At 35.3% G+C, this 27,833-nt stretch overlaps 2 protein-coding genes across 7 annotated transcripts in view; one reads left to right on the plus strand and one right to left on the minus strand.

Moving 5' to 3' along the window:
- Card11_0 (Caspase recruitment domain-containing protein 11) overlaps positions 1-27,833 on the minus strand; it is a 58,375-nt gene that overhangs the window by 1,680 nt on the left and 28,862 nt on the right. Inside the window, exons 1-3 of one of the 2 annotated variants that reach the window (XM_011178620.3) lie at positions 13,285-14,314; positions 1,093-2,180; positions 955-1,023 (exon numbers count right to left, since the gene is read on the minus strand). In XM_011178620.3, coding sequence (XP_011176922.1) covers positions 955-1,023; positions 1,093-2,180; positions 13,285-13,287 — 1,160 coding nt within the window. In that variant the 5' untranslated portion in view covers positions 13,288-14,314. Of the gene's footprint in view, positions 1-954; positions 1,024-1,092; positions 2,181-13,284; positions 14,315-27,833 lie in introns of those variants that run through there. The other variant, XM_011178619.3, reaches the window with a different exon arrangement.
- Positions 24,860-27,833, plus strand: part of LOC105208654 (cationic amino acid transporter 2) — a 36,269-nt gene continuing 33,295 nt past the window's right edge. Inside the window, exon 1 of one of the 5 annotated variants that reach the window (XM_011178623.3) lies at positions 24,860-25,342. The gene's annotated coding sequence lies outside the window, so the exon portion shown is untranslated. Of the gene's footprint in view, positions 25,343-25,377; positions 25,967-26,012; positions 26,335-27,833 lie in introns of those variants that run through there. The other 4 variants (XM_029038053.2, XM_011178621.3, XM_011178622.3 and 1 more) reach the window with 4 other exon arrangements.

Consider the following 27,833-nt stretch of genomic DNA (forward strand, 5'->3'; position numbering starts at 1 on the left):
ATCGATTATTTCTGTATCGACAAAATCGACAAAAATATCCCAATGAATATAATAAACAAGAGGTGGTGATAAAATCCATAATATATAATATCCCAATGACGGATAGCATTTGTTAAATATCGATATTTTAAATTCGATATAAATGTAAATTATATACGACAACTATTTATCCATTATTGTTTTTGTATCGTTAAATATCGATAACAAAAAGGTGGTGAATAAAAAATTGTGATTCGATATTTTAAAATCGATAAAAATGAAACATTAAATATAAATTATATACGATAACTATTTATCGATTATTATTTCTGCATCGATAAAATCCATAATATCCAAAAGATGTATAGCATTTACAATCAAACTATTCGTTAAATATCGATAATAAACGAAAGGTGGTGATTCTCTCTTCGTAAAGTATCGATAACAAACCAAAGTTAGGTGGTGCATAAAAAGTTAGTAATTCGATATTTTCAAATCGATAAAAATGAAGCATTAAATGTAAATTATATACGATAACTATTTACGGATTATTGTTTTTGTGGATTATAAAATCCATAATATCGAAATAAGGGATAGCATTTTACAATCAATCTGTTCGTTAAATATCGATAATAAACAAAATGTGGTGTGATTCGATATTTTAAAATTAATAAGTAAGAAACATTCAACTATTTATCGGTTATTGTTTTTGTATCGATAAAATCGACTATAAAATCCTTAACATCGAAATGAGGGATAGCATTTTACAATCAAACTGTTCGTTAAATATCGATATTTTAAAATTGATAAAAATGAAATATTAAAGTATGTTGTTTCATAGTAAAATAATGTGTTATTTTAAGGTGTTATCGAGTTTTATATTTAATATGTCTTACACGTAGTTATTTATTAGACATTGCGACCGATATTAAATATCGTTTTTTGGGATATCTGAAACATGCTTTTAGTACTTACCCATTGTAATTCGTCTGCATTAACTGTATATCATCTGGGTTGAATTCCCCATCGGACATTGGCTCGGACCTGCATTTAAAAGAAATATTTATGTAATTTTCACAGTTTCAACAAGCTAAAATGCCGCCTTTAACTCACTTCATTGAGATATTGTTTTCACCATTGGTCAGACCCATTGGCCCACCAACGCCATTGCATTCCTTATCAAAGTGCGGTCGCAGCACATCTTTGATGCCATTACCGGAATGTGGCACCAACAAGCCGTTCACACCACCCACACCGCCACTACCCGCTACACCGCCATTGGGCATGTCTGCGTCGCCATTCAATGGCAGCGCTCCATTTAACTCGGCCGCATGCGGTGCCGGGTTACAATTGGCGTTTTCCATGCTACCGACGCTCTCGTTAGCACCGTTATCGCGCATTTCCTGCTCCTTTTGCATAGCCACATTCATTGCCGCCGCCGCCGCTGCAGCTGCTGCGGCCGCTGCTGCGCTTGCGCCACCCGGCAGGTGCATGGGCGGACCATCGTCATACATGCTCATGCCACCACCCAGACCGTCACCCAGCTGCGCCTCCACAAAGTGATTGGGCAGAAAACGTTCCATTTTGCTGTTGTTGCTGCTGGAGTCGGTGGAGAGGCTCTGCAATAGACTATGCTGCATGACCGCGGCCGCCTCCTTGCCCAAATAAGCCACACCCAGCTCGGCAGCCTGCCGCCGACGCTGATAGTAGGACAGCTCTTTGTGACTTTTCGCGATCAGCGCCAACCGTTTGCCATTCGCCGAACCCCAGCACTCGCCGCGCTGCTCCTCGATCTCCTTGAAGAGAAACATATAGGGCCAATTGCGACGCACATGACGTTCAGGATTCTTCTTCAGTTGTGTGTAGATCTTCTTCAAATTCTCATAACGATTGCAACACTGCTTGGCGGAGCGTTTGCGTGCGCTGAAGCGATTCAACACCTCGGCGACCATTTCCCAAACGCTGGCATGATTCTTGCGATTCGATTGGAAGGCGCTTTGTATGCGCTCCGATTTGACGATATTCAGCAGCGCGATCGATTCTGGCACATTGAAGTAGCTTTCGGGGGTGCGCGGCGCGCGATGGTGGTGATAACTGCTGCCATTGCTGTTGCCGCTGCTGTTGTGGTTGTGATTGCTGTTGCCATTACCGTTGGCATTACCATTGCCATTGCTGAGCGGCGTCGTAGGCGGTTTGGTATCCTGAAGAAGTAAACTGTTAGTAAATATCTAGATGTAATGTAGCGCCTTTTTGAACCCGTGTCGCATATAGCCACTTTATCGCTCGGGCTCGGCCAAGAAAAATTATGTAATGTTAATGTAACCCAACAAACAAAGAAAGATATCAGATATCGGTTAACGGGTATACCCAAAGGGAAATAGCAAAAATTATAAAAAGATGGCACAAATTTGTGTTTACTGCTTTGAAACCTCCAAAAGTATAACGACGTCTCAGTATGACAATTACATAGAAATTTTTTCACTTGGACTTGATGTTTTCTAGTCCTCTATAGCTATCCAAGGAAAATTAGGTTAGCAATTTCTTCGATAACTTTTCCGCGTCGCCTTGTACAAAAGAATCTCTAAGGAAGTTTGTCCCGGAAAGCCCCAATGTTTACAAAAAAATAGCGGAACAATCGGAATGCTTTTGCTTCAGCGCATATGACATATTACGGATCCTAACGGGTTTAGATTGCCGAACTAAAAGCCCTTGGCCGAATAAAATCCGGGTCAATTCCGGTATCGCAGAACCGGCTGTTGAGGGAATATCAATTGGACCGGTGAAAAAAGTGGCAGAAGATCCTTTGGTCCGATGAATCTAAAATAAATATGATAGGCAGCTGACGTCCGAAGAATGCTGAAATAAATCCCCAATACACGATCAAAACTTTCAAACACGGATGTGGGTATCTTTTTCATGGTACGGAGTGGGACCGCTGTTTTGTATTCGGGAAATCATGTACCTTAGAATCTTAGATGTAAGGGTTCCTTATGCTGAATGGAACATGTCTTTAGTTTGACAGTTCCAGCATGACAATGATGACTTGGCTACAGGTTAAAGGTATCGATGTTATGACTTGGCCGGCGTAATCTTCGGATTTAAATACTATAGAAAGCCTGTGGAATATTGTAAAGGCAAAGTTTGGGACCCATTAAACACGATATGGAGGAACTATGGGGAAAAAGTACACGAGAGGTGGAATTCAATACCGAATATAGTCTGTAATGCTCTAGTGTGGAATCTATGCCGAAAAGGTGCGCTGCCCTACTAAAAAAGCCGATTTATTGTAATTTCGACTGAAGTTACCGTTGATTCAGAACGTAGGTGATTTGAGAAGTAGCTGAGTTCCGCAACTAAGCTCAAATTTGAGTCAAGCTTAATGTTTGATTGCGAAAAGGCGCTCTCACCAATAGAAGCTTCGGAAGCAAATCTCACATCTCTACGCAAGGCCACAAATTTTCAGCATACGAACTCGCACATCAGTTATGTCATTTACACCAATAAATATACATACATACATACACATGTACATATGTAAATATTTCCTACACTCATCCACCTCACTTGCGATGAGTCAAGAACGCTGCTGACTTAGCGCTTTCCATGCAGTGGTAGGCAATTTTTCAAAAATTTATTTATAAAAAAAATACACAAAAATATATGTGTACATGTGTGTGTGTGTTTGGAAAATCACTTAAGCCATACATACAACAGTATGTGTGTATGTATGCATGTATGTGTAAGTAATGATATACTTGTATGGCAGTTAAAGTGAATATAACACAATTTTTAGCAGCTGAAAATGAGTAATGTTATTTGTATACACAACATTTACATATGTACATGCATACATGTGTCTTGTATGTATGTACAGCCGTGTCGTTGATTGTACCATTATAATTGTAATATCTGTATCTTCATTCGTTTACCAAGAAAATGATTCAAAAAGAGAGAGAGATTTAAAAGAAAACTCGTCCAAGAAGATTTCGTGCAACGCTGAGCGGAAAAGCGCATGAGCAGAAAGAAAAGCGGAAAGCTTTACGACAATCCCATAAAATGAAATTACAACAGTAAACAAAAGAGTGAACGCGTTTGTGGACACGTTTGCGATCGACAAGGTGCAAGGCATATTCAACGCAATTCTGACATATAACGGTCAGCATATGTACATATATTTGTAGTATTAACTCGAACGTGTGTTCAAATGAAGGAAGAATCAACCAAGTTCACATTGTGTTGAGTCATATGTGAGAGAGATTTCTGTTTACTAACGTGTTGAGGAATGCTTCTGTGGCTACAGTCTAGGACTGGATGTAAAACCGTGTTCGTTCCGGTTACTCCGTTCAGATTCTCTTGAAAATAAACGAGCTTTTGAAATTTATTTAGACGCTTTTCTTAGAATTGGTCCAACAGTAAGTCATGCCATGTAAAAACCTGGCATTATGTAGAACCCTTTTCTTGAACACGGCGGGATCCAACGCGTTTTTGGTTGGATAGTCCGCCAAAAGAGTTTTGGTACAATGCTGTTCCAAGTTGACGAACTTTGGCTGAATAGACAATATGTTGTCGGTTTTCCTCTGTAATGATATCAGTATTTCCTTTTACAACGATTTCCTTTTAATAGCCATCTAGGTCGATTTAGTCCTCGGCTATAACATCGATGAAGCTTCCAAAAAAAATCTGTCAGTAAGTACGGAAGTTCCAAAAGAGTTTTGGCAGAATGCTGTGCCGAGTTGACGAGCCTCGTGGATCACTACGACGAAGCTTTCAAACACATCTGTCAGGAAATACGGAAGTTATTGAAAGTTTGCGAGATTCTTCCAAAAGAGTTTTGGCAGAATGCTGGGCCAAGTTGACGAGCCTCGTGGATCACTACGACGAAGCTTTCAAACACATCTGTCAGGAAATACGGAAGTTCTTGATAGTTAGCGGGCGGTATTGACGAACCTTGGCTGAATATACAATAGACTATCGGTTGTCTCTGTAATGATATCAGTATTCCATTTCATATCGACATAAGCCAGCTAGATCACTTGGCTTAGACGAAGATTAAAAAAAAAACTGTCGGAAAGTACGGACGTTCTTGAAAGTAAGCAGTCACCGGTGATTAGCGCTTCAACCTAGCCGTCTACCAACTACTCATCGCAGAGGAGACATACATCTGGAAGTAAAGAGATCTCGAGAGACTTTAAGCACTTATTCAGATATCCACTCATAGAGAAAATACTGCGATCTCAATGAAATATTGGGTCTGTCATTAGAGGAGTCAGAAGAACAGTTCTTAGAAGTCGCCTTCAAGTAAACTTTAGCAGTCAGCAGCTGCATACACTTAATTTTGGATTCGAGTTACTTTTCAAGTGGTCGGAATAAAGTATAAACGATCTTGCTTGAAAAACTCGCTTGTGGTACTTTCTTTTCTGAACTATTTTTAAAATCTTCTTTAAACAGTTATATACTTATTGACTTTGCACTGCAAGTATGTATGGAGTACTTAGGTATCATATTATGTAGATTTGCGTGACTGAACCGATTTTAACATACAAACATACTCGTAGATATTCCAGAGATTCTCCCTTTCCAAATCTGAATACAGTTAAATTTATTGAGTTTTTAAGTGCGGAAGACACTTGAGTTGGAATGTCAGTTGTATAACATCTGCTTCACACATACAGACATACACACATTCATACAGTGCTACATACAAATTTGTATGCGTACGTTATTACTTTCATATGTGACTACACAACGTTAAGAAAATATATTTACCAATACATGCATACGTATGTGCATACACTGGTACTTAGAACGTCTGTTAGAGTGATCTTAACATTGTGTTGCAATCTTAAAATTCTTGTTATTGCTTTTTGTTCATTGTTTTAAAAATAGTCAGAGATTTCAAGAAGACAACGCAAGGCTTTCATAGGCCTACAAAAGTAGTATAAGTTATACACATAAATAAATCGACATACATATATATATACATATATAAATACACAACAACGAGTAAAACGAATAGTATATATACTAATATAAAATTATACAGTGTTGGTTAAAATAATAGCATAACATATGTATCTTCATATTGGAAAAATTTGAAAACCACTTTGGAAACTATTCAGGAAAAAAATATTCGTAGAATGGAATGAAATATTCGTAGAATTGTCTAGGACTTCCAATCTAGGTTAGATTATCGTTCGATCAATCATATAAGGCTCAATTAGTTTTCCATTAATTTAACCAGCATTGAACATAATTTTCTCTAACGAAAGTTCCTTTCTTTGAAAATCGAATGACATTTTAAGGTGAATACTAAGACTTTAAATACTATCTTGATCACCGATCATTTACTACCCGTTTAGAATTGCAGTTGTGACGTTTAGATTTTATATTTGGCAACTGACTGGTTTATAAGATTTCAATGATCCCAAAGTGCGATCGAATTTGAAAGATACTTCACGACAGAATGGTACTCAATTTTCGATCGCTAACTGAAGTCCCTCGGCAAATACCGCAGACGATGGAATGATGAGCTGTACGTGTTATACGACAACATTGACATAGTTCAGCGAATAAAAAGACAGCGGCTGCGCTGGCTGGGTCATGTTGTTCGAATGGATGAAAGCGCTCCAGCTTTGAAAATGTTCGAAACAGTACCCAGAGGAGGAAGACCTCCACTCCGATGAAGGGGACCAGGAGTAGAAGGACCTAGCTTCACTTTGTATTTCCAATTGGTGCCAAATTGCCAAAAGAGGAATGAATGGCGCGCTGTTGTGGACTGGGCTATAACCACGTCACCGGAGTCTACGCCACTCATGAAGAAGAGGAAGGTGAAGTCCCTCAACAATCACATCAATCAACAATCATCCAAGTATGCTTCGGACTGAATCTAATATATTCTTTTGCGGAATTTAAGACCTTTGGCAGCTCTTTTCAACGTTTAGGCAATCACCACACAATCTCAACGGTCTCAACCGAATTGTCTCAACAAAGACGATATATTTGCACAGTAAGTACAAAGCGATTTTCGTTTTCTTTGCGTTCCATAAATACAAATATGTATCATGACTTTGTTACTGAAAATACCGCGCAAAACTGTTAAACACATTAAGTGTGAGTACAAACGAGAGTACACATGTGGCATTAGCTATGGTTGCAGGCAAACCCAACCGGCAATGTGAAAGATCGTTGTTGCACGATCAACCAAAATGCGATCCCATCTCTTGAAACTGTCTGGCTACTGCTTGCAGGCTGCTGGCTGTCCGTTTGCCCGGTTCTTTTGAGTTGCTTCGGGCCATAGTCAATACAGCGGCTGTGTGGGGATTAATCCCCCCTCGTCACCATTTCCGACAACTTCCCCAACACGCTTGCCATCATCATCATCATCATCACTAACTAACGATCGCCCATTTATTGTGAGTGTGTATGTTCGTGTACTTTTGCTCACTGGCGCTTTACGGTATCGTCGTATGCACATTTAGTACGTTCATTTGGTATACACCGTATACTCATTGTACCGTTGTACGTCGAATGTAGTACGAGCATTTTTCTGTATACTATATATCGGGTATAATATGTGTAGTTATATTTATAGAAAAACTTATGTGTGTACCAACATCACGATCATATAGCTTATAGTATAGATATATATCTACATATGTAGACTTATGTGTGTATAGTGGATACGTGTATGTGTGTGGGTATATCGATCGCGTAGAGCAATACTTAAAAATAACTTACCATTTAGTAATTTAACAAAGCAGAGAAAGAACTCTGTTCTTTGCCAGCTTTTCTACCCCGAAACACACAAAATCAATGCGATCATTTTCGAAAAGATTATATGAACTTAAGTATGTATGAAGTAGTTAGTAGCAGAGTTGTAAAATGCAACCGTGTATAGCGGAGTACAAGCTAAAGTCTGATGGAGCTAATGGCGATCAAGGAGTTTAATGCGATTGATTATGCAATCCATTAGAAGAAGGAGTCGGAAGAAGACGACGATATGGGTTTCGGGCACTTGGAATAAACAGCTCAACGCTAAGATTAACTGTGAGAAATTTATAATATTCAAATTACCTCTGAGACAGCTTCAGCTAATTCTAGATAGAAGTAAAATAGTAATAGACACATGAAAATAAGATCGTGACGATCAAAAGCCGCTTCACAGATTGATATTTGGAAGTCTGCCGAGAAAGTAACAACTTATCGATTCAAACTGACTCATTGCTTTAGAACGTATAGTCTAAAGACATTAGTATATAATCTGAATGAATCCAAGAGGCTTTATAGAGGATCGTCAGTAAGTTTTTTACCGGTAGCTTAAAGTTTTAAAACAAACAGACATCTGGCAGAGAAAATTGTGTTAAGTCTCTTTTACCTTACACGATCACCTTAAGACTAGCGTAGTGCCTGACACAGCAAACTGCATTCGGTTTAAAAGCACGATTGACGATGCCAAAATCCTTCCCACTACGTAACCAAAACGAACTTGGATTTCTACCCGGAGTGACAGTCCTTTGTAAAGTCAGGATCACCCTCCCCCTCGATTAGCTATTAAAATTCGATAAAGCGCCTTAAGCGAACAACAAATCTTCAGAGATTTTTCACTTCTATATCCACTAGTTCGCGCGGTTGTTCAAAAGAATCATATCCGAGAAATCTTTGTCTTGATCTCGCAAAGGTGGGGCATTCGAGAAGAAAGTGAAAGAAAGTTAACCTAACTGCGTGGATTCCGATGGAACATTGGCCAATTAGAACCCCTAATTTAGGTATATTATAACTGAGTAACTTCAATGACAAGGCCAGCTGAACGATCAATTAAGACAAATATGGTTTCTAATGACCGGAAAAATGTATTTCTAACGGTGGTCGTAGTAGAGTGGATTGCAAGATCGTCACGATCAATACTTTTATATGCATAGAGACACGATCGTTATACTACATCAGGGGAGACGGTACCTGTATGGGTATATGGGTGTAATTTTGTAATTGAAGTACTTGTTGAAGAAGTACATATACATATGTATTTGAAGATATTTATATAGTCTAGTTAGATATTTCTTGTCATCATGCAGTATCGGTACTGAATAATCATCAAACAATCGTATTAGAAATAGTACGGCCTGACTAACGTTTTGGGCTTTATTTTAGTTAAATTTAAACTCATGTATGTATGTATATATGCACGTATGTAAGCCCATATACTGTATTCGACCACAATTTGCACTTAAAACTTAGTTTGTGATAGCGTTTGCTGCAATTCGACAAATGAAGTCCGCCCGCCAACCAGTAGCCGAAGTCAAAGATCAAATAAACGAAATAGAAGAATTAAACATTAATGTTTTTAGTAAGCTTAAGGCTTATCAATTTTAGCACCGTTATTTTTTTCAACTTATGTACATTTATATATACATATGTACATAATTCTTAAATTTCCTCACTGTTGCTCATTACAAACCTCTCTCTCTCCCCTCTCCAACCAACTTCGCCACCGTTGTGATTAGTCGAACATGTACTCGCCTAACATTAAATAGACGTAAGTAAGTAAGTATACATATGCATGTAGCATTGCCCACTGATAGCGGTAGCTGACGGTGATCTTTGGTGACCCCTTGCTACTAACAATGTTACAATTGTCTATGTCTATACAATGTTGGCAGCTTAGCAAATGATCAATGCGATTGACTGGACTGACTCGATTGTTTGTATTATATTAAAATTATAAAGTATCACACATACATAAATACGAGACTGTTGAAAAGAGTAAGTACGAGTGTTTTTTACGCTTTTTGCTGCTTCGAAAGCGAAAATAAGAACAACAATAACGAACAGCGTAGTCTATTAATATTTAGAAGTTAACCTCTTTGGCCTTTAACGACAAAGCAAACGCAATTAAAAACAAAAATAAACAACAACAACAACTAGCAAGAGAGCCAAGCTTAAGAATACAAGGTAAGGGCAATAGTAACATTATTTAAATTTGAAAAAAAGTTCACTTTTACTAAATCAATTAGAATTTAAGTAGGTTTTAACACACTGCAAATGGTGGTTCATAAATTGAGTGGTTAAATTTTCGATTCATTGGTATTGGCGAGCACCTTAAAACCATAGACCGTTAATTAAATACAACAACAAAGCCGATCTGTGTTATTATAGTACTTAGGTGACCGTCATCTAGAGATCCAGTATGGCTAGTAATCGATTGAGCGGAAGGCTATGTGAAATATGATCATCTATTTGAACCAAGGAACAAACAAGTCTCTTATTAATTTCTTTAAAAATTAGTTTTAGACTTTTGAATGAAAACAAGCAATTATTGGCAAAAAAAAATTATATACAGTTGAACTTCCATAACTCGAACTTCGGAACTCGGAAGTCTCTCTAAATCGAAGTTTTATTTGTGGATCATGGTGATTCGAGTTAAGGAAATTCAACTGTAATTAGATTTTACTTCGTACTGTCGTGAAGGGTTGTATTATGGTCTTTTTAACCGAAACTAGGGAAAATTTGACAAATGCTATTACATCTGGAGAGTATTTTTTGTTTTACAAATCATAAAATGGGTAGAAATTTATTGTTTTAGGACGAAAATCTTCAACAACAGTGTATGAATATTTATCAAATTTATAATTTACATACATCTATTTATTCACTTCCTTTGCATAATCAGAACATATATGTACGTATATATGCATCATAAGTCAGTTAGTTATATCAGTGAACGTGCATAAATAATATGCGCATACGTATGTATGATCTTATATATGTATATTAGGTCAAAATGTTCATACTTGCAAGCATTCATTCCTCTGCCTTTTTATTGTTGTTTTTGTTTAGTTTTATTTTATTTTTTTGTTTAATTTCAAGCGTTACTTTTTATTATAATGCGACGCGCTTTTTATTAGCTTCTAATGTTTTATTTATAATACTTTTTTTATGCATGTAGATATGTATGTGTGTGTGTGCTTTTGCAAATACAATAAATACAATATGCATACACAAGTGTTTGTACATAATTGCATATATTCTTGTTGCATTGCTGTGCAGTACGCGTAGTTAATATGCAGAGTTACATACGTACAATCATACATATGCAAGTCAATACATATTTACATCTGTGCAAAAACGCTCTGTAAAAGTCACATGGAACAACAAATGAAATATGGGCGCGAATATTAGTTAGAGGAGTGTAAACAATTGTTATAATTTTTTACATATGTATGTATCTATATATGTATCTGTACATACACATGTACTCACATATATGTACATTCATAGTAGTTATTAAAAATATATAAATACATACATTGTATTTATAATAGTTTGATAATAAAATTATAAAATTTGTATAAATTACGATTCGCACCCTGAACCCAGGGACTTAATTAGAGTGCCGTTATACAGATGCTAAACTAATTTCTTCTTAAGTAGTTACATATGCCCCTTGTAGTCAACTGACCCCTTCCCTTCATGGCTTCTCAATTTATAAGTATGTCTAAAGTGATCCCCAACCTTGTCGAAAGCCCCAACAAAGTAGATTGATTCTTAATTAGGGTTCTACTAGGTCCAATTGTTAATCAACTTGAAGTATCTTTCTCTCACTCGCTCTTTCGTTGAATAATTACACTGTTATGATACTTTTAAGTGGAGCTTTATTCGTGTTAGAAGCAATTTGGCAGATTGAAAAGAGTTCGAACCCACACAACCCTAAATGACAATTCTGTGGTCACCAATTTTAAACTCTTTCAGAAAGGAGAAAGCGGAAAATTTTTGTAATTTTGATCTACAACTTTGCTTCTGACGTTTTTTTGTAAATTTAAGTTTTTTTTTGTATAAAAAGGGTTACAAATGTCGATGAGTCTCAGCCGCACTTTTTTTGGAATTAAAAAAAAAATCCCGCAAATGTCGAGAATTCGGCTCAAAAAGTGACATTTTCAGTTGTGAATAAGTTTGAGATGCAAACAGATCTCTACAAATATTTTGTTGGGTTAATGTTGACACAAATGTCCAAGATCAATATAAAACGATTTAATCGACCAGTGCTTGACCCTAGAGACATCTATTGGAAAACGGCGGAAGCAAAGTTGTAGACCTAATACATATTCAGATACAGTGAAGTTCCTCTTAAGCAAATACCGACGAGGTGTTTTTGTCCGGTTATGGGAGCTGTCCGGTTATAAGTACTGCACTTTCTGGTGAATTTCACTTGATATGCATTCTTCATAAATTCAAGATGGTCTGATCAATTTACTTTCCATTACCATATTACCAAATAGATTCTAAAGGATACTCTTTTGGTTAACCCTTATATTATTAGGTCTACAACTTTGCTTCCGCTATTTTCCAATAGATGTCTCTAGGGTCAAGCACTGGTCGATTAAATCGATTTTTTTTTATATCGGTCTTGGACATTTGTGTCAACATTAACCCAACAAAATATTTGAAGAGATCTGTTTGCATCCCAAGCTTATTCTCTCAACTGAAAATGTCACTTTTTGAGCCGAATTCTCGACATTTGCTTTTTTAATTCCAAGAAAAGTGCGGCTGAGGCTCATCGATATTTGTAACATCGACATTTGTAACCGTTTTTATACAAAACAAATTGCATATTTTAAGAATTATGGTGACCGTATTCGTCCCTCATAATCTTCGTATGTACTGCTACTTAGAAAAGTTGCCATTTGAAGATCATATGGAAATAGTTACAGTTTCTACCACTTGAGAATAATTTGTATACAGTTTTCAACACAAATATAGACATCACGTGCTTTGAGCTAATAAACCAGAATTCTTCTCAATATTAAGAGCAAAACACTGCCGCTCTTCAGATTAGTTGTGAAAAATAAAATTGATAGCGAAAGTGAGCGCAAATAAACCAAATACAAACAAAGCAAAAAAAATAATAAGAAAGCACATCTATGGACTGTAGGTCAATAAATTATTTAATTATTTAGTTAGGTGGAAGTGAATGTATTTATGCGCAACATAGAAGTAAATAAATAAAAAAGAAATGTTTGCATATTGTTTATGTGCGCATAAACCGATAAATTTATGCGTAAAAGTAAAGGTTCCATACTTTTTAAATTTTTGAAACATAAAAAATTAATTAAAAAAATAAATTTTGGTAAAAAAAATTGCACATATTTTTTAGAACTATTTTTTAATAAAATGCCGCCAAAAATTATAAAAAAATATATAAAAGTTGATATGCACATATTTTGCACAAAACAGTACACCGCGTTAACTGATATCTTTCTTTTAAGGGCACATTGTATGAGAAAAGCTTCAATATCCTGCACACAAGCCTACCATTATTTCCTTTTTGTTCAGCGATTTCGTGTCACAATATCTCCCACACTCTGCCGCTGTCCGAAATGCTCGCGTTCACTTTATCCGTTTTGGTTTTTATTTATTTTTTATTTTTGCTTCTTTATTTTGCAATTAGTTCTAAACACATACGCCACTACACCGCACCGATAAGAGTTCTGCTGTTTTCACTTCTCACACACACGTTAATTTTTTTTTGATTTTTTGTAATTTTTGATTTTTAATTTAAGTGATATATTTATTTATATATTTTGGTAAATTTACCGTCGATCTCAACGATCCAAACGATCCCACCCAACATTACGTCTACGACTACCAACCAACACTACGATCATCGCGTTCGCTAAACTCGTCAAATACCGCTACAGCGAAACGGTTGACGTAGTTGTTGCTACTGCTACTTGCTTGTTCTTCTTCTTCGGTTTTCAACGTCTAACCGCCTCTACCGTGCGACGTCTGCCGTTTGACTTTTGTTGTTTCATTCATACGCCTGTTTCACGCTATTTAGAATATTGTATTTTACAATTTTTGTTTTTATTCCGCACTCCGCACATGGTTGTTGCTGTTGCTGTTGTTGTAGTTTATTTTTGTTTTTGTGCCGCTACTACTACGATTGTTAGCTCATATCTACATATCGACCGATGGACCGAACGACAGTTTGCTTTGCTCTGCTTTGCGGTTGCTAGCGACTAACGATAGTCGCATGTTGTACTTGTTGCTGCAGTTGTTGTTATTCAAATTATTGTTGTTGGCGTTTCGAAAAGCGTATCCCAAAAATAACCCCCTGCTTGCATTCGTGTCGTTTCGTTAAAGTTTCGGCTTTGACTTTTTCACTTTTCTGTGATTCGTGTGTGTAATTCGTTTGGATTTTTAACGCTACTGCGTATAACACCGCTACTCTATTTACCAAAATATATCCGTAGTGCTATATTCAATTAGCATTCGATATTCAATTTCGAAAACAAAATCGAAAAATTTTCAACGTCTTTCGTTCGTTGTTTTCTTTGGTACTCATTTTATTTTTAAACCAACCGGTGAGAGCGTTTTTGTAGTTGAGTTCGTTACAGAGTAATGCAATCGGTAGATTGTTGATACGTAGACATATTGGAAGCTTCTACAAATTATGTATCGGTAGGTCCATGCAGACGTAACTACATATTAGATAAGTAAGTAGTATGTAGTTCATGTTCGGATTAAATTATTTCAAACTATACCCGAACGTTGGATTTTTATACGAAGCTTTACAGGTGCTATGCGTACCTATATAAATATTATCTCGATTAGAATGATTAGAAGCTCGCACCTCCTTAAATTCCAATTTATTCAAAAGCTTTTATTCTCCGTCGAAATAATATCTTTTCCGTGGATTATGTGGAGTACGAGGACATAGCTCACTGAATTTGAGGATAACATAACTTTTAACTAATCTTTCAAGAGCTTTAAAGTTTTTTGAAAAGCTTTTTTTTATCATAAATGTTTTTGAAGGTCATTTTATCCAATGTTATCAGAAAACCAGGATTTTTCGAATTGTAAATTTTGCTTCAACGATGTCTTTACTGAAAGACATGCCTAACCTACAACGGGTTTTTGACTCAAGGATAGGATCATGTGTAGATGTTCAAGTGAGTAAAGTTCTTGATTGTCATTCACTTGGGAATGGCCACAAACGATGGAGAAGACTCCACATGGTTCAAGCAGCGCACGACTCCAAGTGTCCTATGGGTAGCCACAAACAGTGTTTGGAGGCGAGCTAAAGTGAGAATGCGAACCCGCTTCTGCAGTTGTGCGTAGAATCTGGGACCCACCACATAAAAACGAACTACCAACGAACAATCGAAAAAAAGCTCGGATGAGAAACTCTATCTCCCTCATCTCTAAACATCGAATTTAACCGTTTTACAGCATACATTTACTCGTCATTACAACTACACCTTCCTAATTGAGGGTTCTGCTTTTGGTTTATATAATATTTTGCTTGAAGAGTGTAAAGTTTAGCTCAGAAAAAGTTTTGTCTTTATAGGCAAATAATTTTGAGGAATGCTGTCGAGCTAACATACCTTTGGGGCTTACTTAGACTTGATTAGGAGTGAAAGAACTAACCGTGGCTCTATAGACTGCCACCAAAGGATCAATGGCCATTGCAACTAAAAAGGAATGTTAATAAAAAAAATAATTGAAGAGATTGCAGTTGATCTGATTTGATGATAAGATTTTTATGAAAATTCACGCACACTTCGCTGATCGTAAATGCTCTGCAATAACGTTCGTTGCGTGTTATTTTAATACATTTCTGTATGAATATTCTACCTTCATGTGTATATGTATTATAAGTATCTATGGATGCCCTGAGAACTTTCGCTTTCCTACTCTTCTCTGAGAATATGTACATATCTCTTTGGTATCGAAACGTGCATATTTGGGGTACATGTATGTCTGTATTTATTTACTAAGTAGTACGCGCATAATGAGTGTGATTTGTTTATACTCGCATTTTGAATTTCAAATACAACGTGCTGTAGGCGATTTCTATACGAAAACTAACTAAATCAATGCACTGGAAGTAGTGTTCTTTTTTACATAAGCAACTTGCTTGAGTTTACATACGTACATACATATGTACTACATATCGATGTACCAATGTACAATGTACGGCCTTTTACGCCCTTTAAGAAAATCGTACCTTGCATTCTAATTCGTTAGACTACTTTACTTTCAAAGGAATGTTTTTGAATATTCATTAAAATACATATATATTTTTTACTTTACTTTAGCACTTGTGACAGCGCTCATTTTTGGTTCGTAGACCATACAATTATTCATATATAAATATGTAAGTATGTAAGTATGCAGGTATGTAAATATGTATATCGGTATCAGCCGGTATATTTCACAGAAGCGCAGTAGACTTGCATTAACGATACTATTTTCGAAATAGAGAAGAGCAAATAATTTACACGCGGTAACAAAAAAAAATACACATACAAACATAGCAATGTACCTACATACATATATTTCAACAAGAACATTTGTATGAAGCCATTTTAAATGGAAAAATATCTACGAAAACATATATTCTAAACGCTTTTCCAATGAGTAACGTGCCTATTCACACACAGCTTTACATATATACATACATAAATATGTATTTTCATACAGCCATGAATCTTTTTATGATTTATGATGCTGGCCAACAGTAAGATTTAGGCTGCATTCTTCACTAAATAGAACCTAAACTTTAGTACATACATACAAAATAATATGTATATTTAGCAGTGAAAACGCATTTGAAAACTTCTCGTTTCTTGTTCTTTTATAATATCGTGTAAAGACTTACAAGGAATGGGGACAAGTAATAAAAATTTCGTCTAAAAATAGCTTACAAGGTGCGTTTACGTTGTTACAATAGCTGACATACACATAAACACATGGAAATTGAAACCACTGTAAATATTTGAATACAATACGGCTATTATGACTTTGGAGAATTTGGAAATTTTATATTTTGGAAGCATATATGTAATGTTTGGTACTTTAATTAGAATAACATAGAATAGTTAGCTTTAAAATTTTCTAAGAATTTTAATTTATCTTATTGCAATCAAAATTTCTTACTAATTTTCAATTATCAGTCAATGTGGGGTAAGTACCGGAGCACTTAATGCAACTAAAAGACGAAAATATAAGGGTCTCACCAATATTTTTATTGAATTCTCTTTATAAAAAGTTTAGTAAAAGTTAGTTTGCAATAATAAAATAAAATAGAAATAAAATGAAATGAAATAAAAGGAAAATAAAAAATTATTAAAAGAATAAAAAATTAAAAATATATAAAAATATTAATAAAAAAAACATTTAAAAAAAATTTAAAATTAAAAAAGAAATTTAAAAAAAAATATATAAAAAAAATAAAAAATTAAAAAAAAAATAAAAAATTAAAAAAAAAAATAAAAAATAAAAAATCAAAAAAAAAATATTTAAAAAATTAATAGAATAAGAAAAGGGTAATTAAATATTAACTAAGCAAACCTAAAGCGGCCTATATCGGAACATTCTAACTATGAAAAAAACTTAAATTTGAATAAAATAAAAAAAAAAAAAAATTATTTTTTTCCTACAATTATTAATTTTTCTATGTACAAAAGCAATACAATAAATTCTTCGCACTATCCTTTTGGGGCTCAAATCATAATCATCAAGGTGGTGGATATAATGGACTGCATACAGTTCATATGAGTACTGTGGGTAATAACTTATTTACTTCGATGCTTAAGAAATTATAAAAAAAGGAGTATTCGCCTAAAAGTGAGCTAGAATATTAGCCCGAATTCTTTAGATCTAGGCTTAAGAGATTATTAAAAAGATTATTCGCCTGAAAGTATGCTAGAATATTATACCAACCTATTCAGAAGGAAGCTTAGGAGCTTATAAAAAGGTTATTCGCCTAAAAGTGAGCTAGAATATTATACCAACTTATTTAGAACGATGCTTAAAAGATTATAATAAGGTTATTCGCCTAAAAGTATGCTATAATACTAGTCTAGTTGTTATATTACACAAATTTTGTTCAACTGTATTTTATTGGCGTTCAATTCTCAAACGGCTAATGTTTGTAATACAGTTGAACGAAATTTTTGTAATATAACAACTAGTCTAGCATTCTAGCATACTTTTAGGCGAATAATCTTTTTTATGATCACCTAAACATCCTTCCGATGGAAGGACCAGGTGGAGAGGGACATGGCTTCGCTTGGAATAACCAATTGGCGCCAAACTGCCAGAAGGAGGGATACGTGGCGCGCTGTTTTGGACTCGGCTATAACCGCGTAAGCGGTGTCTACGCCAGTCAAGAAGAAGAAACATCCTTCTAAATAAGTCTTAAAGTTTATGAATACTCTAATTATTTCTTTAAGAAAATCTATACTTATGAGATTATAAAAAAGGTTATTTGCCTAAAAATATACTAGAATACTAGACTAGTCGCTATATTACATGAATTATCAGCGTGTAATTTTCAAATGGTTAATATTGTAGTTTATGAATACTTTTAACATTTCTTTAAGTTAAAAAAAATTTATTAAAAAAATATTAAAATGAGCTGCAAATTAGGAAATTTGTGGCATAAGTGCAGAAGATAGCCACCGAAATTGATTAGGAAAAATATATTTTCTTTGAACAAAAATGGAAGAAACAATTAGTTAGCATTAAGTGTAGCAAAATATTTAGAATTTGTATTAATTTTCATAGAACCAAAGTTTCTCAGTAATTAGCATAGACAAACTTAATCATTGTCTACTAGAATATAACTCATATTATTTAATATGTACTGATACATTAAGGGGCACACCTAGTGTGACATTTCAAAAAAAATCTATTTTTGTTTTTGTTCATATTTCGGTAGATTATACCTTTAAAAATAACATATTAAAATTCGATATCTCAAATAGTTTTTGAGTTATAGCAATTTAAATAGCAGCCGCTCGGTAACAGTGCAAAGGATCATTTTATCTTTAAACGCGTTTTTCTCGAAACAGCATTTTCCGACTTTGCTGCAGTGATTACTTAAAAACAAATGATCCGATCACTATCGAATTATTTTTTTACATGTTCTATATATAGTTCTCCGTACAATGACCTATCGATTTTTGATCTGATCAAAAAATCGAATTTTGGCAGGCCATAAACGACCAAAATTTTGGGTAAAAATCGAATATTTGTTTTTAAAACGACGCCATATTGTCAATTTTTGATTTTTTTATTGTAGGTCATTGTACAGACAATATTATCTAGTTTAACGAGATTTTTTTTTTTTAATTTCATCCACGGAGAAGGCCGGGATCACTGCAGCAGTGAAGGACCTTTTTTTCGCGCCGTTGGAGATCGACTTTAACTTAAAAAATATTTAGATTTTTTCTTCAAAAAATCTCACTGTATATTCTTGAAACATGTATATATATATTCTTAAAATTTTTAAATAATTGATAAAGTATTTTTTTAATAAAAATTCCCAAAAATCACATTTTTTAGGCCATTACACTAGGTGTGCCCCTTAACATAAATATATCAAACCGTGCATATGCTTATAATAAAAAAAGTGCATTACTTTCCACGCACAGCTTCTTCAGCGCTCTCGCTCTCGTTTGGCGTGCTCCGCATATTAACGCACTTGGACTCTTTTCGAATTTTACACGCCAGAGTATATTTAATGCTCCCAAATGAAACCACGTAAACGTAGAGACATATTTAATACATATGTTAAGTGTATATATATGTATATGTATGCATGTATGTGTGGTATAGCGGAAAAAGTAAGTAGCAAGCATTAGTTAGACTGCACTCTTCTAATCGCACGACAACAATAACAATCAAACAAAGAAAAAATAAAAATAAAAGTGAAAATTTAATGACATTTTTATGCTGTCTGTTGCAGGCGACAAGCGGCGGATGCCACTGACATTGTCTTTGAATGCGCAAATCCACTGCCACCAACAACTTACATGCATAGGTGCCGCTACAATCTTTACTATACCGTTGGGGTCTGGGTCTGAGGCGATTGCTGCTCCTGACACACGTTGTGCAGTGACATGCTGGTGGATATAAACGATCGACTTTTGCTTTTAGCAGTCGAGAGAGTAACGCGCATGTATGTATGTATGTGTGTGAATGTGTCTATGTATTTGTGCTCATATATAAGTGTATCTGTGAGTATGCGCGTTGGAAATTTGAGTACACACAAGTGTTACAACGGCATGTTTGGGGCATAAGTAACGGTATACTGTATGAAATGTGGATGCAACTGCAATAATACAAGTAACAAGGTGCATACATACATACATATATATGAAGATCTATAAAAATATATGTACATACATAGATAGATGTATACATCGATCTATAAAAATATACATATGTACAGTGAGTACAACAAACTATCGTTAAATATTGCACCGTTTGGTCTAATGATTAATATCGATACATATATACATACTTACAGATACCGATACACACATTTCCGATTTTTTTTTTTTGCAGCAGCAGCTGAGCGCCAAATGTGTGCAGCGCCCGTACTTTTGCGGCGCCTACCGAGTTTATTCAATCTCCTACTAAGTAGCCGCTCTGGGATCGTATGATGCTCATATGTGCTAACATGCATAGATACACATATAAGTGTTTGCTATACTGCGTTTATTATTATTATTGCATTGTTGTTGTTGCAACGCCGATACTGCCGATTTTATTATACTTGTATCTTGTGCTGATCGTATATTCTTTTGCCGCTCTCTACACATGTACATAAGTATGTATGTGCGAGTATACTAATTTCATACGAATGTAGAGCACTTTTGTTTTGTGCCATGTTTCGAAATTTCGAAATTTACAGGAGTTATTTTTAGAAGAAAATTTCTGACTACTCAACGAGGCGCACGAATAAAATGTACATTTCATATACGAGCATTTTGTATCGGCATGCATGTAGGCACAATTCTACTTATTTATGTATGCACATGTGTGTATTATATTTCAATAAATATAATTCTGCGCGATTCGAAGGCAAGCAATGATGCAGCTTTGACTTGTACTCGTATGTTTGTGAGTTTTTAGTGTGCAAGAAGAGCTGTTATTTCAGAAACTGAAATTGATTCGGAAATTACTGATAGAATGTTGGAAAAGAAATGATGTAGAATACCTACGAGGTGTGTTCAAAAAATAACGGGAATTTGAAAAAAATATTGATTTATTCGTCAACATTAATGTTGTCGCCTGCAAAATAGTCCCTATTCCATATTATACACTTATACCAGCGCTTCTTAAAATCGTAGGAACACTTCTCAAACTCGATTTTGTGAACAGCCTTTGGCACTTTCAAAGATTTCTTGTATGCTTGTAAAACGGCGGTCCTTTAAGGTTCCTTCTATTTTTGGAAAAAAGGAAAAAAGGAAAAAATCACACGGAGTCATGTCCGCCGAACTAATTTGAACAAACCGAGCCACCGTTCATACGATAGTCGGGTCAGTGTAATCGAATCAGATCCGGGTTTATAGCCCAAAAATTGGTAATTAATTCCAGATGCAATAACAACGAGAAAATGTTTCAATTTGCATAAAATCACAACAACTTCTGAATTTGACGAAATCGCGACTCGAAGTCCGTGGTGGTAAAGAACGACTTGAACACAAAAAGTGACAACCTCTTTTATCTAACCTAATCAAGAAAGTTTCTTGATGAAGTTAATTAAATTTGCCGCTATCAACTTGGAATTGCTACATTCTTTTTGGAAATGGCACCAAAAATAGTAGTGAAATGTAACTTGACAGCTGATTATACGATATGATGCTCCTCCCCTTTGTCTTCCCTTCACGTCGGTGGTGCTGATAACCCCTACTCGAGATTGGGGTATACCATCACTATCGCACGGAAATCCCCGGTGGAGAGCAGGGGAACAAGTAAAGCGAAGTGAACACTGTCCGTAGACGGACTCGAAGGCGTCAACCTCCTACACGAAGCTAATTGTCATAAAACCACAACAACAGCCTAGGAATAATAACCGATCCCTTATGGGTAGATGTCAGGTATCGATGACTTCAAAGAGATGAGCGTGAAAAACTGCTAGCGCTTTGTAAAGGATCGAAACATCTTGAGAAAGCTATTTACTGCTTGGAAGCAAGGGTCCTCAAAGGTCTCTCTTGCTAATGAAAAGGTAGATATTGGAAATGTATCAGCATTGTTATTTTCTTAATTACCTTCGTAGAGACTCGAAATGTCAAAGCCTACACACGGATTTTAAATATTTCAATGTTTCCCTTCTAACTTTTGCTTTTTAGACCAAATAGGCGGGATAAAGTCCGGGTAGTATGATGCAGAGATTGAGACGATGAAAACATTGTATGTACCGACCCTTGTAGTATTCAAGAAAAGCGACTTCAAGTAAAATTTGGAGGTTCCTTAAGAACTATCTGATCAATCATTGAGACACCATATTCGAGTCTCCAAAACAAGCAACTAGCATTTCATTTTAATAACCAAGCTTACGCACAAACTTTTATAAATTGTTTTCCGGACTGCCACAACTACAGGACTTAATTTCTGATTATGTAAGTCTGCATTGCCGTCATTAAGAAGGTGAAAGGCCGAAGATTATGAATAAATCACACCTTTGTTGCGTCCTTTGTTCCCATGGCCTCACAGGCATAAAGTAAATGCTAAAAATATTTAAATTCATGCATATTTCAAACCTTACGTCTGCCAAAAACTGACAGACTAATAAACGGCCGACGCTGAAGGGCGATGGGGGCGGAACTGGGTTACATGTAGCTAAGCACCAACTACATGGCTACATACGAATACACGCATACGACGTACTGGCTTGACTTGACTTGGCAGTCGAACAAGTGCGATAACATGGCCAACAGGTTTTGTTTTGTCTAATAAAAAGTGTGCTGACATGTTGCCATATAAGATTATAAAATACACAAACACACGCACACTGATAAAGACACTTGCAGAGGGTACAACAAAAGACGCAATCCGCTGAGCACACGCATATGTGTGTTTGTTACGCCGCCAGGACAATTGGCTCAAGTCAAATGGCGGCGGATAAGCCTTGTTGCTTAGGGGCGAAAAATATGAGGCTGACGTTTTATATATTAGTCTGCGACAGCGCGTTAAGTCGCCGTAAGGTGTGCTCTGAGATGAGTTCAAATGAGGATAAAGCACAAGAGTGCAAGTGCTGGCACCAACACGCACAACACCAACCAACACACACAAAAACGCATACACTGGCACACGCTTAACGTAAGTCCATATGTCAAACGTATGGCGTGCTAATAAAAAAACAGGTGGCAACTGCAGTGTTTTGTATTTTATAGTTAAACACAATGTCAAAGGTGAGGCGCGTTTGGTTAGGTGCAACATGTAGTAGCTACTAGCTACTACGAGTAGAATATGATTTGTAAAACATCTACCGTTATGTGCGTAATTAGTTGTATGTGTGCGGAGGTGAGTGTGTGGATAACAGGTGTTTACGCTGAGAGAAGCGAGTGCGGTTAGCGGCGGCTATTAGTGTTAGCGTGTATAGCGCGTACGAAGGGATGAATGAATGAAAGCTTTTTTTGCCGAACGCACGAATGCCAAATACATACGTACATACATATGCAAGTTATCACATACAAAGGCGGTAACGATAGGAGGTATATTTTCGAGTTCAGCAGTAGCGTGAGAGTATGAGACGAGAGAAGAGAGAGAGAAAGCGACATATGCATCGTGTCAATGAACATTTGTTTGAGGGTTAAAGAAGGGTTGCCACAGCACAAAACAGAATGAAAGTGTTTTTCTTGAGAATTTGCGAACAGATGTGTGAAATTTGATTTACTACGATGCTCCAAAGTAATCATATTACAATTTTAATCAACACATATTATACGAGGTGTGTTCAAAAAATAACGGGAATATTTTATTTATTTTTTATTCGTCAATATTATCTAATGTTGTTACCTTTAAAATAATACTCATTCGATGGTATTCAGTTATGCAAAGCACTTCTTCCAATCGTCGAAACGCTTTTCAGACTCGATTTTTGGGACAGCTTTGGGCTCTTTGTCTGGCGAATATGGAAGCTGGGCTTACAGTATTGTTTTTGGACAAGAATTCATGAAGAAATAACGAAGTGTATGCTTTTAACCAACAAAAATCGCCAAACTCATAAGACTTCTAGTCTTAGCGCCTGCTACAGGCAAATCCCGTTAATTTTTGAGCACACCACTTTCAAAAATTATTACAGATCACTCAGGATACAAGATTTAACCAGGTTTCTATTAACGAAGCCGACCAGGAAGATGCTTAATATATTGCTAATATCGAACTAAGAGTCTGGACTTAAAAATTATGAATTATTTCAACGCAAGATTTACATCGATCCCCAGACAGATAGGCTATAAATCTATCTGACATAAATCCACGGACATCTTAGTATTACAGATAGAAACTGGTCGAAATCGGTTCACCACTACGCCTACTTTCTATATAACTTAATTTTGTATTCCACTTGATTCGTTCATTTTACAATAATATAAACCAAGAACAAATGAGGATATTGAAATAAAACCGCATTGAAGGTGTGACGTCGCTCATCCAAAAATTGTTTAAATTGGGCTATATTTCGGGGAAATAGATTTCGAATTGGAGGACCTCAGTGCTTAATTATAATTTTTTTACCGACAACATCGATAAATCTCACAGACAGTTTATATAAATTCAGAGGAAATCTGCCAAAAATGAGGAAAATCAGATCATTATTAGGTTTTCAAACAAACTTAGACTTTTTATCGTATATATATATCGATTAATATGTGAGATATCTTTTTAAAATTAAATGATAACTTGTAGCCCGGTGGCGAAAATGGCTAAAATCGGTTGAGGAATTTCCCCAACCCTCATATACTATATGATATAATGATTTTCGTTATTCTAGTGGACTTTATGTCGAATATACGAGTCAAATTGTGTGTTTTCTTAATATAATCAAATAAATAAATTGCAAGTGTATAAAATGTTTGGATGCTCTCGAACTTGGCACTTCCTTACTTTTTTTAAACTAATTTCAGAATGCAAAGAGACGCTTAAGTTGTTTATATTTTAACTACATTCAACATATAATCTTCTGCATAACAATATGGCAACAATAAAGCCGTGTTCACACACTGGAGTGCAATAGAGAGTGTAAAAGCGAGAAGTTAAAGACAAGTACGTGAGTAGTTTAATGATGAAGCTTTCGCCCACACTCACACACACTTTCCGACATTTTGAAGTAGAGTAAGGAAGAGGAAGGAAATGACAGTGCACCATTAACACCAAGTACAACAAACGGAAATGGAACACAATGTCAGAGCGACATTGGAGCGGATACAATGAAGTTGAAACGATACACACAAGCAGAGTGAAATGGCAACTTGAGTAGACAAGAAAAAGGTTGACAGTTGCGGATAAGTAAAGTGAAAGCGAAATCATACTGCTTGAAGCGAGTACGGAAAATTTTCTATATATAAAAGTAAAGTGTAGCCTAAGTTGTGTGCAATAAAAATTACTACAAAAAAGAGCAAATATTAAATGGCAAAAATATAACAAATATATATGCATGTATTTGGCCGTCGAAAACAATTAAGACACATAAAATATGGCGCATGCAAGCACAAATTGACTGCTCAAATACATACACACACACACAGTCACATAAATTTGCATATGTATGCGCTTTTGTTTTTGTAATGGCGCGTTGAGACGATTGGAGTACTTCGTTTCAGTTCGTCTGTCAAAACTGTGCTGTGCGTAGCGTTGTCAAACGTATGGCAGGATACATTGGAGCTTTTTCTACAAACGAGCAAAGACTCTCAACTCTTAAGAGAGTTAACTGAGCTGAGCTCAGGTGTCTGTTTGTAGCGTACGAGTATAAAGAGAGAGTGTAGTGAGCCTGTGTGTGTGTTTAGATAAGGTTTTCGACATATACACAACGGTAAATTGCAATCATTCATGACGACCGTTCAGTCAGTGCGCTAATAGACACCAACCAAATGGTCAGATTTGACAACGAGCAAAATTCATACATTCGAGTTGTTGAAAAATAGAGAGAAACAGCAGACAGCAGAAACGGTTAGACAATTAGCTTGTGTTAACGGTATGCGTGCATTTGTGTGTTTATGTAGTTTTTGGGTATTTTTACGCTACGAAAAAATTAAGAATTTAGTGAAATAAAATATTAAATTAAAAAATATATATATTTTAATAAATAAATATTTATAAATAAATTTCCAAAATCGCGAGTTTTCGTTCACAATTTTTTTGTATACTTTTTCGCTTACAACGCTGGTCGATTTGTGCCGCCCCCGCCTTAATCTCTACATACACACATATTATATTTAGAGAAGTAACAGTGAAAAAAAGGTAGAAAGGAAGCGAAGTTGCGCGACAGACACAGCACCAACAACAACACACACCGCAGCAGTGTGTGCTGAGTGCCGAGTGGTGTGGCGGAACGAAATCGAAGTAAGGCGAAATTCGTGAAAAAAGTTAAATGTAGTGAAAGTGAAGGTGAACAACGCAACGCAACGCAGCGCAGTGCCAGTGGACAAAAGATATTCACACGAAAAATAACAAGAAAAAACTACAAAAATAAAATTAAACTACACGCGCAGTCATAAAGGACGAACTAGGTGTAATATAAAAAGTAAAACGCATAAAAGTGAAAAAGTATATACTTTTATATACTTACATATACTTAAGAAGTTTAAAAGTACTAAATTAATGGCGTTTGGCGTTGCAAGGGGGTGCCAAAATGGTTGTGGAGGAAATTTGGAAATCTTCAAAAAAGCGTATAGCAGTTTTGGCAACTTTTCTTTTTTTTGCTAAGCGTTTTATGTGAAAGTCAAGGCAAAATTAAATGCATACAAGGAACAAAAATTAAATAAATGAAAGCATATTTTTAAGTGACATAAAAGTGAATAAAAAATATAAATATATAAACATTTTCGAAAAAACTTATCAGCTAGAAAGAAGAAATTCGAAAAAAAAATAATTGTATTATATTATAAAAATAAAATAAAAACAACGCAAATGCATAAGAAAAAGTAAACAATTATATATACATACATATGTATATAACATGAATAAATATACAAACATTTATAAAAACATAATCACTTAAGATATGGGATCAAGAGTCAAAGTAGATTGAGAAATACACAATATTCCCATTAATAAAAATTATAAAATATAAATACAGTGGAACTTCCATAACTCGAACTCTTGAAGCGGCTATAGAAGTCAAATTATACTTTTTTCCTCCCATAAATCGAACTTTTAGAGGACATATTACAAAATTTACACTTTTAATATCGAGACAGAATTTTAAAAGAGTCCCTCTATATCTTATGGTGGCGAACAAAAAATATGATATTACACTTATGGATTACATAAATCAAAATTACAGAATACATGTTTCAACGTTTTTTCATAAAAATTTATGCGAAGTAAATAACTAAAACATAGTATAATCTATATTTTACAGCATTTTGAAAAATGTATGTTTTAATGAAAATTTCTTTAACTAGAAATCTCTTCAACTCACTAAGTTTTTTTGTGGATTATGGTAAACTCGAACTTCTATAATTCGAAGATCTCCATAATCGAACACTTGAATTGGCATTAGTGTTTAGAAGCCAAATTTCATACAAATTTTCTTCCCAAACTCCAATTTCTATAACTCGAAGTTCTCCATAACTCGAACTTTTGAAGTGGCAATAGAAGGCAACTTTCATACAAATTTCCTTCCATAGATCGAACTTTTCGACCAGGACATTATACAAAATTTAAAATTTTTCTATCGAGGTAAAATTTTAGAAGAGTCCCTCTATATATATCTTATGGAGGCGAACAAAAAGTATGATATTACACTTATGGATTACATAAATCAAAATTACAGAATACATGTTTCAACGTTTTTTCATACAAATTTATGCGAAGTAAATAACTAAAACATAGTATAA

Source organism: Zeugodacus cucurbitae, chromosome 5, assembly GCF_028554725.1.
Source record: "Zeugodacus cucurbitae isolate PBARC_wt_2022May chromosome 5, idZeuCucr1.2, whole genome shotgun sequence".
NCBI lineage: Eukaryota > Metazoa > Arthropoda > Insecta > Diptera > Tephritidae > Zeugodacus > Zeugodacus cucurbitae.